Below are 18,746 nucleotides of genomic sequence, written 5' to 3' on the forward strand. Positions count from 1 at the left end.
AGCCAGAGTAGTCAAAGTTTTCGCGGCGCAGGTCAGACAAGACGGAAGACGTTGCGCATGCGTGCAGACATAGCGGAGGTCTTTCACAGCACCACCTAGCCGCCTGGCATGCACATCCAATTGAATTCCACACATTTATGCGTCACCGTATAGACGCAGATTTCCTCCTTGAAAACGGTCGTGTAGACGCGGAAAAAAGCGAGAACGAAAACGGACTTTTGCGTTTTTGTTTCAGACTGTCCCCGTGTAAAGTGGGCCTAAACTGCCGACAGGTATGAATGTGAGTGTGAATGGCTGTCTGTCTCTGTGTTAGCCCTGCGATAGATTGGCGACCTGCCCAGGGTGTACATGTGTCTCACCACCACTTATTAAAATCACAATGTCTGGGCAGTAAAAAAAAAACCAAATAAATAAATAAAGCCACCTTTACCATTGTCCAGTGGCAACAAGCACTGTTCCAGGAGTTTTAAAGGATTTCACTGCATCTGATTTTGCTACAAGACTTTCAACAGAAATTAGAGTGGATTTGTTAGTACAAATGGACTGAATCAACTATTACTTTACAATTATCCACCTCAGGCTCAGTGAATATCAGTGAATAGTTATTATTCACCGACATTCACTGAGCCTGAGACGGATAATTGTTTTCGTATAAATACACAGGTGATTATTTGAAAAAAAATAAAACGTATTTAAAAAAAAAATCATTTTCCAAACTTCAAAAGCAGCATACAAACGTAATGCGCACAGACTTGTGTCACTTCTCTATGCCGACTCGCATAAAATACTTTGTTTTGAAACAGATAAATCACAATCCCACCTTCCCTTTTAATAGTTTTAGACCAAACTTTGTAGCATCTTTAGTGATTTTAGGAACAACACTTTCTTTCATACAGGGTTTCTGCAGGCTTGAACAAGTTCAAATTAAGACTTTTTACGACCTTTTTAAGACCATAACAGGTTAAATTTAAGACTTATGCCGCACAAAAAAAATAAAGAAAATTGGGAGAGCCTGAATTACTTTCGAAATAACAAAATTTATCATCATTCACCAATGAACTCATTACATCCCCAGGGTGCGCTCTTGCATTAATGAGGAACTAAGTTGCAGTGGAGCCAAAGACATCCCGCAAATCACTTGAGGATGAGGCATTTGATTACGTATGGTTTGTGTGTTGTAGCGTTACAGTTCGCACAGAGTTAGCTGATACACCATCTCGAGATGTGCTTGGACCTGATAACGGTGAACAAAATTGAGTGATGGCATGCGACTGCTGCAGACTTTTATGGACAGCCTGGTGCTTCTTCGCTTTCGCATGTGATTCCGGTGCCTTTACACCCAGGGTGCCGAGTTTGAGTGTTCTTTTGCATAATGTGCAGTACGCCTCAAACGGATTGTTTGGTACACGTTTTAACCAGTCTACGAAACCATTGCGTTCAAGCCAGCAGTCGTTAAACTTGCATTTGCCCATTTTGCTACAAACCGTGACAATCTCCCTCGCTTCTTTTAGGCTCTACTGTCTAAATGCGTGCATGCCATGCCCTGTGCATCACCATACCTGCCAACCTTGGAAAAAAATCCTGAGTAGCAACTTATCGCGTCGGTGCAGCGCAGCATGGCGTGAGGTCAGGCACATTTGCTGATCAGTATTGATTGTAATGAGTGAGCATGTGAACAATGTATTACTAAGCACAGAGTTCCCACTCACCACCATATCTAGTTGTGCTCCGGTTTCCCCCACAGTCCAAAGACATGCAGGTTAGGTTAACTGGTGACTCTAAATTGAGCGTAGGTGTGAATGTGAGTGTGAATGGTTGTCTGTGTCTATGTGTCAGCCCTGTGATGACCTGGCGACTTGTCCAGGGTGTACCCCGCCTTTCGCCCGTAGTCAGCTGGGATAGGCTCCAGCTTGCCTGCAACCCTGCAGAAGGATAAAGCGGCTAGAGATAATGAGATGAGATGAAGACTCCGCGGAAGCCCTGTTCATAATGTCTAATTCTTCCTCACTTACGGTGACGAAGCGATTGGCCACCATTTTGCCGAGTCACTCGAGGTGATTATCGAGAAATAGTCCGAATTTCTCGACCAATCAGCGCATGCAATTTGCTATAAATCACCTGCAAATTTATACTAAAGTACAATAGGACAGCATGAATGCACTGAAAACAGTTCACTCGCTTTGTGTTCTGCTTGCACACTTGTTTTGGCAGAAAAAAAGATCGTCTCATCTTCCTATAAAATTTGGTCCACTTGAAATAAAAACAAGGTCTTCTTCGGTTTCATTTTGAGAGATCACAAGATCAACTGTGAGCTACTGCTCACTTGCGTATCCCCCCGCTCTCACTTATCAGAATGTAAGCAGTTGAAAGAATAGGACACTTATTATGAATGTTGACTTCAACAAATAATGAACCCTGAAACAAGTAAGTAAAGAGCAGTGTCTCTCCCCAGGGATTTCAAACAGCATCCTGGTACACTGTCATTTTGAAATAGCATTTTGCTTCTTGAAATAACGTCAAAATCCACCTTAAATGTTTTGTAAATACATTCAGTCAGTAAACAGGAAGTCGATGTGCGACAGACCTGAAAATAATATACACGGTATAAAACCCCAAGCTGAAGCTTGGTACCAAATATCAAGCAGTTGTGATTTGTAGTTGCTGAGAAAAGTGTTATGAAAATTTTGTAAATCCACCCTATATGTTTGGTAAATACATTCAGTCGGTAAACAGGAAGTCGATGTGCGACAGACCTGAAAACGATATACATGATATAGAACCCCAAGCGGCTATGATTTGTGGTTGCTGAGAAAAAGGGTGCTTCGGACGGATGGAAATACGGAGATACAGACAGACAGAGGTAAACCAGTATACCCCTCTCCTTTGGAGTGGGGGTAAAATTAACCTTTGTATCCCTCAGGCTATGAAAATAATGAGATTAGAAGAAGAAGAAACCTTTGTCACATGCACACTTCAAGCACAGTGAAATTCATCCTCTTAAAATACTCCTGCAGAAAAACTTAGAGATGAAAGTGGAGCAAAGAAAAAAAATCCTGAACTTTTGAAAGTCAAACTGGGGGGGGCAACATCCCCCGAAAAAATATGAATAACATAACACGCAAAACCCTGCATTCTAGTGCATTTTAGTACTTATTTTCATGTTAATATTTAGAGGTATACAAATTCATAAATGACTCATTAAATATAGCTAACCAATTATATCCCAATAAATGGCATACTAATAAATTATAATATCACTTATATTGAGTGTGTGGTTCATTTTTTATTTTTACTAACATTAACACTTCAATACGCCGATACGGTTTACAATATCACGCACGCTCACTGATAACTACTTTTATTTGCGATCATTATCAGTCAAGTCAATAAGAATTCATTCACAATTTTCTAAATCTCAATATGGATCTCAAGTACAACAAATTAAGAATAAGAAAAAATGACTTACCACTAGGGGTGGGCAAAAATATTGATACGGTGATATATCGCGATACTTTGTCTTCCAATTTAATATCGATACTCAAAATTTGAATATCGATATTTTTTCAAATAATAAATCATGTTTCAGACGGGTTGTAAATCCAGTGCGACTTCCGCACCGCGAGGTGTCACTGTGCCGCTACCTCACTGCAAGGCACTCTTCGTCTTCTCTTTTTTCCCCCGGCGGTTGCAGTGAGGAAAAAAAAAAAATGCCGACATATTAGCTCAGCCGGAGCCGCTGAAACCCCACCTGAAGCAAACTACACTGGACAGCGCCAAAGTCCTCCCGTCTACTTCAGTGATGTGTGACTTACTGTAACTGTGAACTTAATTTTCTCATTTAAGGCCAAAGGCAAGAAGCTGCACTTTATTTTGCATTTTTAATTTTAGTGTGTGTGAGACACTGCATTTTATTTTGAGTATTTACTCTAAGTTCAGAAGAAACATGATTCACTGAGGTTTCAATTCAGTTTCAGTGTGTGGACACTGACCCACACTGCACTTTGTTTCATAATTGTGCTCAAGGAGACCAAGATGCCCACTGCATGGATTAAAGCAAAAAAAAAAAAAAATCATCTGACTGAAAAAAAAAAAAGCTCCATGTCGTTGTTGGCCCCTACCACGTCAGCGATGCGTCAAATTTTAAACGCCGTGTTGTCCATTATCCCCTAGGCCCCTACTTATAGTACATTTACATAATTTTAACAATGACTAAAGCTAAGGCAAGACTTTACCATTGTCATTACTGGCTATTCATGATGAAACATCAAGTTTTCAGCACAAAGTGCAAATTTATTTCAACAATACTTTAGTAATGCACAACAGTGGTTCAGAGAAAATTGCAAGTGCAGTCAAACTTGAACCATGCTTTCAAAAGGGTGGAACAGAAAGAAAAATAAGAAAATCTGTTGAAATAAAGCCAGGAAACAAGAAAAGTGAAAGTTCACTTTTTCTGCTTCTTTGCAGTGAAGCCAAAGGAATCTAGTTTGGCAACACCTGATGCCTGTTTTTGTTTCTTTTTCCTTGGCACAGCAGCAGGAGCTTGCCATTATCGCCCATTTCATTTCGCCAAGCCCATCTCCACTTATTCTTTACCGTTTTGTCGATGTCTGACACATCTGTGCCTTCATTTAAAAGAAGCGCATCCATGCTGGCAAAACCGAAAGTAATTTGACGCGCTCTAGTGATGGAAATCGAAGGGCCTATGTCCGGTGAAATATGGCCTTATAGCCTACATGTACTCGAGTTGAGGGGGGATGTGGGGGGAGGCATCCCCCTTCTAAAATAAAAATCTCAAATCATCCCCCTTATAAAACGGCCATCCCCCCATCACATCCCTTGGGCCATTTTACCGATTAATGTGGAAATTAGCCTACTATTATTTTAACAAATATTACTACCATTTCAACATTAGAGGCTTTGCGCAGTGATAGCCTACATGTAGCCGGATAAAAAAGACGCATATTTATTTATTCGGTTGCACCTCTCATTCACACCTATACGGAGGTTTCAGTTACTGAAAACAGCTACTTTTGCAAACTCTGGGCAGAGTGGAGATTTCTGAAAACTCCATCTTCAGACACTCGTGTAAATCGAGAAAACGAAGCAGCAGTGGGCGAGAGGGCGCGCGCGAATATAATGAGTCATAGGTGTGAATCTTTCACCGAATGCCAATTGTCCTGGTTCTTCATGAAATCACACGCACACACACAAATTCATTAGGTTAACTTTCAAATAACTGTTCTTGTGCACTTGCGACACCGGAGCCACTTTCCTGAATTTTGAGCTTTGGAGTATTCACTTCTTTATTTAATCAATGAATTTATTTGTCACATACATTAAATTACTAATGTAAAACATTAGTAGCCTATTTAAGCAATAGCTATTTTCTCCACTGTTTTCCGACCTTTTGTGCTTAGTGAATGAGACACTTCATTACACTCCACTGACCGACTTCCAATTCCAGACTTTTTTGAAAATGTAAAATATAGGCCTACGAGATGTTTTTTTGGGACTTAATTCGCGTTGGTCCTTCACTATTAATTTTTGAGACTGACGAGGCACTAAATACTGTGGAATTATTTTCTCCTTACTATGAAGTTTGGCATCTTAAACAAGTGTCGGGAAATCTTGCAGCCCGACTCTGCAGCCTCCAATGTTTAAGCGAACTGCTGAAACCATAATGTTTAAAGATTAAATCGTAGGCTAATCAAACCAAAGAAAAACACAGCCTTTCCAGAACATTGTCTGCCGAAGCCTGTTTAACCTACAAAAGGCTTAATAGCATAGATCTCGCTGCGGCTTCAACAGGGCTGTTTAGATTTTTCACCTGATCGCCTTTCAATAGGCAAATATTATTATTATTACTACAATAGGCCTAATATTAGTAGTAGGCAAGTAGTTGCCTAGTAGTAGGACAGCCAGATTGTTTCATCAGTGGAGCCGCTGTTAAAAGGAAACTGATGCGGAGCGCCGCGGCTCGCCTCAGGGTGAATCGCGTCCTGAGGTGCGGGGCTGGCCCGCCCTGGCAGCGCTGGTTCGTTGGGGAGAGGGCAGAGGTCGCTGGCTGCCAAGTTTGGAGAGGCTGGGACCTCCCCTGGCCGAGTTACGAGCGTGCAAAGTCGGGCTGGAGCCGCCGATAGAAACGAAACTCAAGCCGAGCACCGCGGCTCGCTGCCTACGCCGAGCCTCCCCAGGACTAGACAGTAGTGTAGGCTGTATTTATTTATTTAGGCCTATCTAGCGCAACAACTTATTCCTTTACATATACTCCAGTGTTTCCCGCAGAAAATTGCTTAGTCAAGGTGGTGAGTCTTCGGTGGGCATCACGCACGGCACGGATAGTGGTCGGGGGGGGGGGGGGGGGGGGGGGGGGGGGGGTAGTAGTACTACAATAATAACAAAGCTGTGTAGAACTGTAAAATAGGTATTTATTGAAATTAAATGTCACAACTACTTACAAAAACTGAGGTAAAATGGTTTCCTGGCCAATAAAAGTGCTCTCAGTACAGCAGCAAGAAAAAAGTAACAAACCGATATTTTTTGTTGTTTCCCTGCCATTTACTGCACGCAAGAAAGGAAGCAACAAGTTAGCGTCAATCATGCAATCATTGGGACAGATCGGTTTTTTTTTTAACTATTATAATTTATTTACGGCCCATCAGAGGAATGTTGGTGTGCAACGGCGAAAAATGTATGGCTTTGCCATCTAGCCTATGATTACCCTCCCCTTTTGTTGAGGAGGAAAATGCATGACCCTCTCTCATAACATCCAGACCAAATAGCTGCCCCTTCCTTCCACAAAAAAAGTTGCGTGACCATTCCCTGTTTTCCTCCGGTGGACCCAACGAGAGTAATCTCGCTGGGTGGACCAACAAAAATAACGGAAGGGTCCCACGAATGTAGCCTACAGCCATAATTTATATTGCCTACCTTAATACATTTATATTAGGCCTACTTATATTAGCACATGAACATTATATAGCATTAGGCTATATAATTATATTATTATATTATCTTACTTATATTAGTACATGAAAATTAAATTTCACTGTAACAGTGCACCGTTTAGATGAGCAGTTACAAATACAACTTACCTTCTTATTCCACCGACGATAATGGCAACGTCTCCACTTTCCCGCTGAACCGTTGAATTTAAAATTAAAATGTTTGTAAATATGGCCTCGAGGACATATGGCGTAGTAATATATCCAACCACTAGGTGCCGCAGTTTAGTCTAGCTGTCAGTCCCTGCGCTGAAATGCATTACCACTTCGGTTGTTTTTTTTTTTTTGGACGCATTTTTTTTTTCTTGGAACCTTGCTAGGGCGGGCGGTCGAGTTACCCAGGGCGGCCGCCTTGCCTGGAAAGTGCTGGGGGAAACACTGTACTCAAACATAGCACAAGAAAGGGTTCAACAACAGGCAATCACAGCAGCTTGGTGAAGTTCTAAATCACATCGGTGTCAGACCTATGGGCCTACCCCCCCTTTTTTCGTCCTCGGATCTGCATCACTCTCATTATTGACCTTTAGCGCTCCCAGTTGAAATCCGTCGTAGCGACGGAAAACTTTAATCCATGCCACTGCACTTTTCAATGTGTTCCAGACAGTGTGTTGTTCCTGCAAATATATTGTAACTTGCGCTTGTATAATAATTTGAATTACATTGTTTTGACTCAGTTTGTCCCATGAATTATCACTATCATCTGATGTACATACAACTCGGATTTTAAGATGCATAATGCATTTTACATTTTTCAGTGAACTATGTAGAATACCGCAATATATCGCAAAATTTTGATATCGCAATATCGTATCGTGACTCAAATATCGTGATGCGTATCGTATCGTGAGGTCCTTGGCAATACCCACCCCTACTTACCACGTGCATAATGCATATCCTGGCCTGTCCACTTTCCTCACATAGTCCGATAAAAAGTCATCATTTGCATCTTTCTCCTCCAGCCACGACCATTTGAACTTGTTCTTTACCTTTCCTTCTATGCTACGGATATCCGCCGACCTGTCAACTTGTTTGTACATTATTATTGCTGAATCGGTAAACGCATTTCAATAGGGAAGGCTCTTCAACTGTCTCACTCAATAGAAAAGGTACACAAAAGAAAGACTGCGTTTTCTAAAGCACGATATCGCAATAAAATCTCGTTCACATGACATAAGGTATGTATATAAGCATATAAGGTCTCATACACACCAGCAAGCATTGCGAAACTACAAAAATGGCGGCGCCCTGTCGCCGAACGTAAACAAGCCACACGATCGCAAAACTGAATTTCTATGAAACGAAACACGAAAAATCCGAAAAATAAATTTCTCCATTCAGAAAACCAGAGATTTTCAAGAGTTTTGTCAAATATCCAGATTTCCGGGTAAATCCGGAAGACTTTCATCTATAAAAATTGACACTACATTTTAACCACCATTTATAAAACCAGAACAACGAAATGAAGCTCATCAGAGCTTTTCTGGCAGTTATTCTCACCTTTATAAGTTCAAGATTGCCCTTTTTCTCAGGAGGCACCCCTCTTTTTACTGGGTAGCCCATTCGCACTGGTAGCGGCACAGCATCAGGTTTAAAAGACTTAGCAGCGGGATAAACTGCAGTCCAGTCCTGATCCACCACCATCCGCTCTGTCCGTGGTTCTCCAGCCTACATAATCACAGAGGAGGGAAAAAACCCTGTAGGTTTTCATAGCAATATCTGTAGATACTGGAAATACAGGTCCCTGGAATTCTGAAGCCCGAACTGGAACGTTCTAAGAGGCAGATTATAGTGAATAAAGAAAGAAACTCAGCACTTGCCATACGTCTTGGTTTCCTCAGACCTCGACTGCTCCCCTCTAGTAAACCTGAAAAGGAAATAGAGACAGCTGTGGAAATGGTTGAAGGGTTACTGTGTTACCACTACTAATACCACAGCCAACTTAATCTGTTGTGATTGCACTTCCATCAGTTCTGGCTAAGGTTTAAAAAAAATAAACACGTTCATTCATTTTATTTGCCTTGTTAACTGATGTTGGTGGAGGTGGTCCAGTGTGGTAAAAATGCAGGCATCAGTATGAGGAGAAGAACTGGTCCATATGATCGGGGAACAACAGGAGTGGTTTTCTGTTGTCACTATGGTTACAGATACTTCGCTAGCGTAAGATGAGAGCTGACTCCAGAGCTGTCCCTAATGGTGCCTTAAGGCGGTCCTCCTCCAATTCAACATCTTAGTGATGGAGACAAAGTGAATATGTTTCTTGAACATGTGCAATTTTTTTAATGGGCATTTGGGACACAGTATCTGTTGAATGCAGTACACAGTTCTTGATCTTGGAGTGTCCACTGTGCTGAACGTGTTAGAGTTTTCCTTGCTTTAAACCTCTTCAATTCAGGAATCCCAGTTGATTGGCTGTCGGTTGAAGCAGGTGTGTTAAAGCATGAAAAACAATTTGTAGGAAAATGTGACAGGACAGGAGAGGACAGGGCAGGAGAGGGCAAGACAGGACAAGGCAGGAGAGGGCAAGACAGGACAAGGCAGGAGAGGGCAAGACAGGACAAGGCAGGAGAGGAGAGGAGAGGGCAAGACAGGACAAGGCAGGAGAGGAGAGGAGAGGAGAGGGCAAGACAGGACAAGGCAGGAGAGGAGAGGAGAGGAGAGGGCAGGACAGGACAAGGCAGGAGAGGAGAGGAGAGGGCAGGACAGGACAAGGCAGGAGAGGAGAGGGCAAGACAGGACAAGGCAGGAGAGGAGAGGGCAAGACAGGACAAGGCAGGAGAGGAGAGGGCAAGACAGGACAAGGCAGGAGAGGAGAGGGCAAGACAGGACAAGGCAGGAGAGGAGAGGGCAAGACAGGACAAGGCAGGAGAGGAGAGGGCAGGACAGGACAAGGCAGGAGAGGAGAGGAGAGGGCAAGACAGGACAAGGCAGGAGAGGAGAGGAGAGGGCAAGACAGGACAAGGCAGGAGAGGAGAGGAGAGGGCAAGACAGGACAAGGCAGGAGAGGAGAGGGCAGGACAGGACAAGGCAGGAGAGGAGAGGAGAGGGCAAGACAGGACAAGGCAGGAGAGGAGAGGGCAGGACAGGACAAGGCAGGAGAGGAGAGGAGAGGAGAGGAGAGGGCAAGACAGGACAAGGCAGGAGAGGAGAGGAGAGGGCAAGACAGGACAAGGCAGGAGAGGAGAGGAGAGGAGAGGAGAGGAGAGGGCAAGACAGGAGAGGAGAGGAGAGGAGAGGGCAAGACAGGACAAGGCAGGAGAGGAGAGGACAAGACAGGACAGGAGAGGAGAGGGCAAGACAGGACAGGAGAGGAGAGGGCAAGACAGGACAGGAGAGGAGAGGGCAAGACAGGACAGGAGAGGAGAGGGCAAGACAGGACAGGAGAGGAGAGGGCAAGACAGGACAGGAGAGGAGAGGGCAAGACAGGACAGGAGAGGAGAGGGCAAGACAGGACAGGAGAGGAGAGGGCAAGACAGGACAGGAGAGGAGAGGGCAAGACAGGACAGGAGAGGAGAGGGCAAGACAGGACAAGGCAGGAGAGGAGAGGAGAGGAGAGGGCAGGACAGGACAGGACAAGGCAGGAGAGGAGAGGGCAGGGCATTTTCTAGGATCAAGGTGAGAGAACTTGTGTCCTTACATTACATTAACAGTTATGACGATCAGTCCTAAACAGTGTACGCATATTTATGAGCCTGTGGTAGATGAGAAACTAACTAACAATCTACTAACCTACACCATGAGTCTTCCTTTTTAATTCAGACTCGACCAACAGTTTGTATGGACCCCATTTCTCTCACTTGGGAAAAAAAAATGGAGTTACATATGTCATAATAACGAGAACGTATCTCATAATTACAACTTGTGTCATAACAATGAGAAAATTTTCTCAAAATTATGACTTAATAGCTTACATTACATTACATGGCATTTAGCAGACGCTCTTATCCAGAGCAACGTACAACAAGTGTAAAAGTCAGGTACACGAAGTGCTGAACTTCTAGACAAGAAAGTTCTTGTGCCAACTGAACAAGTGACAGCAAGACCGAGTGTAATATTCTGTTGATGTACCAATACTTAAACAGCCAAGGGAACACACCAACAATATAAAGTCCAACTAAATAGAGAACTCAAACAGCTAACCCCAGGCTAGACAGTACACAGCCTGGGTTGGTTGCTCGTTATTGAGATACCTAATCATTACAATGAGATTCTATCTCAGAATGAGATAATAATATGATATTGATATATTATAGGAGACCGCTAATTCAATATTGAAGAGATCTTTATCATCAATACATCCATATACAAGTATACAGTGCATCGAAATATTTTCTCTCAGGCTCCCTATGGTGCATTTACAGAGAAAAACAGATTACAAAATAGGGTATGACTAAATAAACAAACAAACAAACAAACAATATAAATGACAAAACAAAGACAGGTGCAAAGTGGCGTTGTGCGTGTGCGCAAATGTTCATTTTAGTGCAAAAATACAAGAGAATAAGTTCAGTTTGAAGAGTTCAAGTTTTCCCAGGATATTACAAGACAAGACAAGTGCAAATTGAGCACTGTGCATGTGCATGAAATGGATTAGAAGTGGATGAGAAAACTAGAGCGGCAGCTACAATTACTGATAGTCCATAATTATCGACACCTTTTCAGATCTACCAATAAAAAACAAAGGTGAGTTTCAGTTACAACAGTTATTATTGGTTAATTAATCAACCGGAAGACACCGCCCCGCCCCACCCTTTGATCTTGTCGTCTGATGACACAGCTCGTTACCCGAGATGGAATTTTTTTTAGCACGATCAGCAAGTTGAGGAAAACCTGGATGTCATCATCACAGGTAAGCATGGTGGAAAGATCACAGACATGTTTTTACTGATCAAATTAACCAATATTTCATGATGATCTTGTCAAAACCTACTTTGTTTCTAACTCTTTCATTTGACAGTCGCCATTTTGGATCTAAATGCTTGTTTGAGAAGTCACGTGAGGTGTCGATAATAGTAATCACTTTCACCGGTGTCCACCATTATCGACACCCTGTGGAATTAAAGCTGTGTTCACATACGCTACCGTTCAAAAGTTTGGGGTCACTTTGAAATGTCCTTATTTTTGAAAGAAAAGCACTGTTCTTTTCAACGAAGATCACTTTAAACTAATCAGAAATCCACTCGATACACTGGTAATGTGGTAAATGACTATTCTAGCTGCAAATGTCTGGTTTTTGGTGCAATATCTCCATAGGTGTATAGAGGCCCATTTCCAGCAACTGCCCTGGTGCAAATCCTGGCCAGGATCCTACCAGGATCCTAACAGGATCTTGTACAGGATCTGAAATATAATCCTAAAGGATACTGTACAAGATCCTACAGGATCCTGTACAAGATCCTGTAGGATCCTACAGGATCCTGTAGGATCTTGGACAAGATCCTTTAGGATCCTAACCAGGATCTTGTACAGGATCCTACAAGATCTTGTACAGGATCCTGTAGGATCTTGGACAAGATCCTTTAGGATTATATTTCAGATCCTGTACAAGATCCTGGTTAGGATCCTGGTAAGATCCTGCTAGGATCCTGGCCAGGATTTGCACCAGGGTATTGTAAGACCTGACTTCTTTTTTGGTAGAAAAGGTTAAAGCCTATTCAAATGGTGTTCTGAATAGCCATTATTGTTTTAATCAACATTTAAGAGGGTGCTTGCATTCATTTTCATAAAGAATCAGCTGTGACCCAGGTATATGCATACTTTTAGATGAATCACATTATTATGGTTATTTTTCAACCAAACATGCTGTTGATTGTACTAGGTTTCATAGTTGAATAAATATGGAACACTGCTCTTTATAACTTTATTCAAGCAAACTAATGAAAACTGTAACTCTGAAATATTATCATGGAATAGTTAAAATTGTCTTCCATATTCACATTATTATGGTTTGTTGAAAAAAAGGTCATCATATTTAGCTATATTTAAACCCTAAATCACATATAGTATGTGTGAGCCCTCTTCTGCTCTTGTACAGAAGGATATTTATTTAAGTTTAAAAAAACCTCGCAAAAAAACTTTAAATTCACTATCTATTCAAGAATTTAGGGCTAGCAAGCCTTGTTTCTATGCTACCCTGAATTTGCTGAATCAGAGTATTGGGAATTCGTTCGGCAAGAACCTACTCAGCATCCTGTTGGTATCCAGTTAGGATCTTATTCAGGATCCTACTTAGGATCTTGTTAAGATCCTACAAGAACATACCCAGGATCCTGTTGGTATCCAGTTAGGATCCTGTTCAAGATCTTGTTTAAGATCCTACAAGATCCTACACAGGATCCTGCTGCAATTGAGTTAGGATCTTATTCAGGATTCTGTTCAAGATCTTGTTTAAGATCCTACAAGATCCTACTCAGGATCCTGTTGGTATCCAGTTAAGATCTTATTCAGGAAACTGTTCAAGATCTTGTTTAAGATCATACAAGATCCTACTCAGGATCCTGAAGCATTTGAGTTAGGATCTTATTCAGGATCCCACTCAAGATCTTGTTTAAGATCCTACAAGATCCTACTTAGGATCCTGAAGCATATGAGCTAGGATCTTATTCAGGATCCTACTCAAGATCTTGTTTAAGATCCTACAAGATCATACTCAGGATCCTGAAGCATTTGAGTTAGGATCTTATTCAGGATCCCACTCAAGATCTTGTTTAAGATCCTACAAGAGCCTACTTAGGATCCTGAAGCATATGAGCTAGGATCTTATTCAGGATCCTACTTAGGATCTTTTACAGGATCCTGATACTTTTTCAAGATCTTATACAGGATCCTGTTCAAGATCCTATCACTTCCAAGATTTTGGCTCCTTCTAGGATCCTATTTAGGATCCTGCACAGGATCTTATATAGGATCCTATTTCTACTTAGGATCTTAAATAGGAATGTAATCCTGTGCAGGATCCTATTTCTACATAGGATCCTATTCAGGATCTTAAATAGGATCCTGTTCCTATGTAGGATCTTATTCAGGATCCCATTCCTAAATAAGATCCTATAGGATCCTACAGGATCTTACAAGATCCTACAGGATCCTGTGTAGGATTTGCACCAGGGTATCACTCCAGTGTTCTAATGGTACAGTGTGTTTGCTCATTGCCTCAGAAGGCTAATGGATGATTAGAAAACCCTTGTACAATCATGTTAGCACAGCTGAAAACAGTTGAGCTCTTTAGAGAAGCTATAAAACTGACCTTCCTTTGAGCAGATTGAGTTTCTGGAGCATCACATTTGTGGGGTCGATTAAATGCTCAAAATGGCCAGAAAAATGTCTTGACTATATTTTCTATTCATTTTACAACTTATGGTGGTAAATAAAAGTGTGACTTTTCATGGAAAACACAAAATTGTCTGGGTGACCCCAAACTTTTGAACGGTAGTGTATATACCGGTACGATAGTGGTATAACTGTATCGATACAAAGTATACCGGTACAGTTTAGTGCATCTGTCCACACTAGCGAGAAATGTTTGCGCTTTTCTTTCACGGTAGTTGAAATGCGCGTGCATGAAATGTTTCCGTGGTTACCGAGTAACTTCCTTCCGAGAATATGGCGGATGAAACAACGCGTGTGTGCTTTTTGTTGTCAATGTACAGTCTGTATTTCTGGTGGTCATTTATTCAGTCAAATTGCATAAAATATGCGAGGCAGTTGAGAAAGACTCGTACGTGTACCCCTCAAATGTTCCTGGCATCGCTCGTCTCCCCAAAGCTCCAACAAACACACAACTTCGTCTTTGCTCCATGTAGCTCCACGGTCGTTTTGAGCCATTTTGATGTTTTATTTACAGCTGGAAAGCACGTGCGTATTGTATTGTATGAATAACCCGGAAGTAGGAGGAATGGTTCATTGTGCATGCGCATTATATTTGTATCGATACAGAACCGCTTCATCTGTCCACACTACAGCAAAGCGCTACAGTACCGATACTGTACCGGTACGAAACCCATACATTTGTGGGTTTCATACTGATACAGTTATACCGCTACAGTACCGGTATAGTTGCTAGTGTGGACAGGTGTTGCGGTACGAAAGTAGTATCGTATCGGTACAAAATCCCTAGTGTGGACAGGGTATAAAAGTGACATTTACAACTGTTACGTATCAATCTTTGTGTAACATTGTTGAAGTAGATGAAGTACTTTAAAAAAATAAAAGTGCTGTGATTTATAATAATTTTTTTCTGATTCATAACAGAATGGAATGATTATAGAGTATTTGGAATCCTATTGCAATAAATAGAATTACAGCAGAATTAAATTCTTAGCATATAAAAAATTACATGCTTGAAATATCCAGATTTTTTTCTTCCATTCAGATTTTTTTTTTTTTTGCAATTTGTTGTAAATATCAACCACATATTACACTATCAGTAGACATTTTATATTTTGGTTCGAGGAATGACATGCGACCTTTGACTTGGATTTTCATGTGGTTACAATGCCAATTGTCTGTTGAGATTTATTGGTAAACTACAAAACTAGAAATTAATACAAACAACAACGAATGATTAACAAAATGTGATCTATGAAAATACTTCGAAAGTGGGTAGAAAGTGGAACAAAAAGATTTTCCGACACAGGTTCAACAGTTCATTTGTTTACAAACATTAGAATTACTTCCTCATTTACGTAAATACTGACATCGATATATTTATATAAAAGATATTTTGTACTAAATACAAGTCTATATAAAACATCCATCCATTATCTCTAGCCACTTATCCTTCTACAGGGTCGCAGGCAAGCTGGAGCCTATCCCAGCTGACTACGGGTGAAAGGCGGGGTACACCCTGGACAAGTCGCCAGGTCATCACAGGGCTGACACATAGACACAGACAACCATTCACACTCACATTCACACCTACGCTCAATTTAGAGTCACCAGTTAACCTAACCTGCATGTCTTTGGACTGTGGGGGAAACCGGAGCACCCGGAGGAAACCGATGCAGACATGGGGAGAACATGCAAACTCCACACAGAAAGGCCCTCGCCGGCAGCTGGGCTCGAACCCAGGACCTTCTTGCTGTGAGTTGACAGTGCTAACCACTATACCACCATGCCACCCCAATGTAAAACAAATTTTAAATAAAAACTATATGTTTTGTTAACTTAATATTACATACCGATTATTTTTTAAAATAAATAATCATCTGGGTGTCGATAATTGTAGATAAAGCTGTCGATAATTGTGGAATGGTGTCGATAACTAACTGTGGGCGAAGGGCGTCGATAACTAACTGTGGGTGAAGGGGGTCACGTGATCTGGCATGCTAAGGGCCTCTGCATGCTCTTGCGACAAGGCTTTTGCAGATAGCTTTTCGCAGACAGTTGTAATTTATCGTTGAGCGGGGAGTAATAGGCGTGCGCGATGTTATTCACCGCTACAACGCAAGGGGGCGCGAAGTCGCTAGGAGTAGTTGGTGGGTGTGGTTAGTGGAGTGTTTATCCTCCGGTTACTTATAATGACTAGAACTGGAGTCGTATAGATGTCCGTACTTCCTCACTTCCTCGATCAACCGCTCTTCGTGCTGCTCCATCTTCGCTCGTGTTTTTAAAAATAGCGGTCGTGAAAACAAACCAAACAGGGAAAGTAGGGAAGCGGAAGTGCATGTACAGCGGATGTAGAGTGGACCAATCAGAGCCCTCTTGTCTGCGACGCTGTCTGCGAGGCTTCTGCGGTGGTCACAATTTTTGGGAGGTGCGCGCAGAGTGTCTGCGAAGGTGGGGGGGTGCTGCGCAGAGCGTCTGCGAAGGTGGGGGGGCTGCGCAGAGCGTCTGCGAAGGTGGGGGGGCTGCGCAGACGCTATCTGCAACACCGTCTGCGAGGACTGCGTTGTCAGCATAAATTGGCCTTAAGTCATCAGGAATCAACTCATTTTTTCCCAGTGGAAGTTTGAATCATTATTCATGCACAACTTACCTCCTGAAAGTCTTTTCTACTTTTGCAACGGCCAAAAGATCGTTAAGGTGTCGATAATTGTAGCCGCCGCTCTAGTTTATGATCATAATCACTGAGATATTAAATCATGATGATATTATTATGGTCGGAGAAACAAGCTTACAGTGTTTTATATTCCCACATGCACACTCCTGAGCTAAACTGTGTTCTTGTGTGAATATAAAAACACTGTGTGCTCTGCATGGGAACACCATCGCTAACTCTACTGATTATCTGCTGCATGTCTGATCTGAAACCTGCATGGATCAGAAATAAACAGTGGACTGAAGCACGAGTGCGGTCACTCAAACCGCGTCACAGCTCAGACATCACACAGAGATGAAGACCCGAACTCACCCCGGCTCTCAGAGCCACTGCTCGTCGCTAGTCCTATGGAGTATGCGGCTCTTTGCCGAGATACAGAAAGTGTGTAAAATCCGGAATGTTTACAGTTTAACCTCGGTAAGGCCGACAGCACGGGGCTGAGCGCGGCCGCCGCCATGATGCGCGGATCCAGGAGCAGCACGTCACGTTAGAGGGCGTGCAAATGCACTGAGCTTCAAGTCATTTCCACAGCCAGTCCAGTGGAGTAAATGCGATACAGAACTGCACTTTGCGGAGCGAAGGAGCGGACTAACGGACGACGGTGGCCCAGACGGCACATTTCCTCAGCGAAGCCGCCATCTTACCACTCACACCGCGTGTATTTTGGCTGATGTGTTAAACCGTTGTATCCGATCAAACTTGCTCCAAAAAAACTATCTCCTGACTTTTTATCCCATTACCTACGGAAAAGCGATAGTTCCATTAAGAAATACATTTATTTTTTAAATTTCTGAGAAAAAAAAACTCAGAATATTTTGTCTCATTTGTTTAACTGGGTTCTCTTTATCTACTTTTTGGACTTGTGTGAAAATCTGATGATGTTTAAGGTCATATTTATGCAGAAATATAGAAAATTCTATCTATCTATCAATCATACCAACACAAAGGCTGTACAATACTTCCTTTCTATTTAAACAGGATTAATTTATCATGTTATTTGCCATTTTTACTTCATTCTCACAGTCACGTCTTCACAGTATTTATTGGTCACATAATTCACATCACACATGAATCGATCCTGATAGAGTTCAATAACTTACAGATTATTCCTCGGTGCTCACACAACATGGCCTTGTCCCAACTTTTTTGAGATGTGTTGTTGTCATGAAATTTAAAATCACCTAATTTTTCTCTTTAAATGATACATTTTCTCAGTTTAAACATTTGATATGTCATCTATGTTCTATTCTGAATAAAATATGGAATTTTGAAACTTCCACATCATTGCATTCCGTTTTTATTTACAATTTGTACTTTGTCCCAACTTTTTTGGAATCGGGGTTGTATATTTTATTATTATATCATATTATGAAGATAAAAATGATGGCTTTCTCCAATATTTTAATATATAATGATTTAATCTCGTGTGTGTGAGAGAAAGAGAGAAAGCACATTCGGGATATTTTCGGTTAAATGAATGAATAAATGAAGGACTTGAGGAGGGGATAATAGTCTGAGGGGAAAAAACTCCGACTTTCCGAGATTAAAGTTGTACATTTACAAGAAAAATAATCAAATATTCTAAGATGAAAATATAAGAAAATACATTATTAAGAGGTCACAAATTTACGAGAAAATAATAATAAAAAACCTCTCGTGCTTCCCTGCTTCCTGTCTCAGTGCATTCTGGGAAATGCAGGCGAAAC

General features: G+C 41.7%; 1 protein-coding gene across 1 annotated transcript in view; it reads right to left on the minus strand.

Moving 5' to 3' along the window:
* The window catches only part of mrps35 (mitochondrial ribosomal protein S35), a 36,919-nt gene extending 19,388 nt beyond the window's left edge, over nt 1–17,531 (minus strand). Inside the window, exons 1-3 of the mRNA XM_060914560.1 lie at nt 17,353–17,531; nt 8,822–8,868; nt 8,502–8,669 (exon numbers count right to left, since the gene is read on the minus strand). Coding sequence (XP_060770543.1) covers nt 8,502–8,669; nt 8,822–8,868; nt 17,353–17,497 — 360 coding nt within the window. The 5' untranslated portion in view covers nt 17,498–17,531. The remainder of the gene's footprint in view (nt 1–8,501; nt 8,670–8,821; nt 8,869–17,352) is intronic.
* Between the last annotated feature and the right edge of the window lie 1,215 nt (nt 17,532–18,746).

This window comes from Neoarius graeffei, chromosome 2 (genome assembly GCF_027579695.1).
Source record: "Neoarius graeffei isolate fNeoGra1 chromosome 2, fNeoGra1.pri, whole genome shotgun sequence".
Lineage (NCBI taxonomy): Eukaryota > Metazoa > Chordata > Actinopteri > Siluriformes > Ariidae > Neoarius > Neoarius graeffei.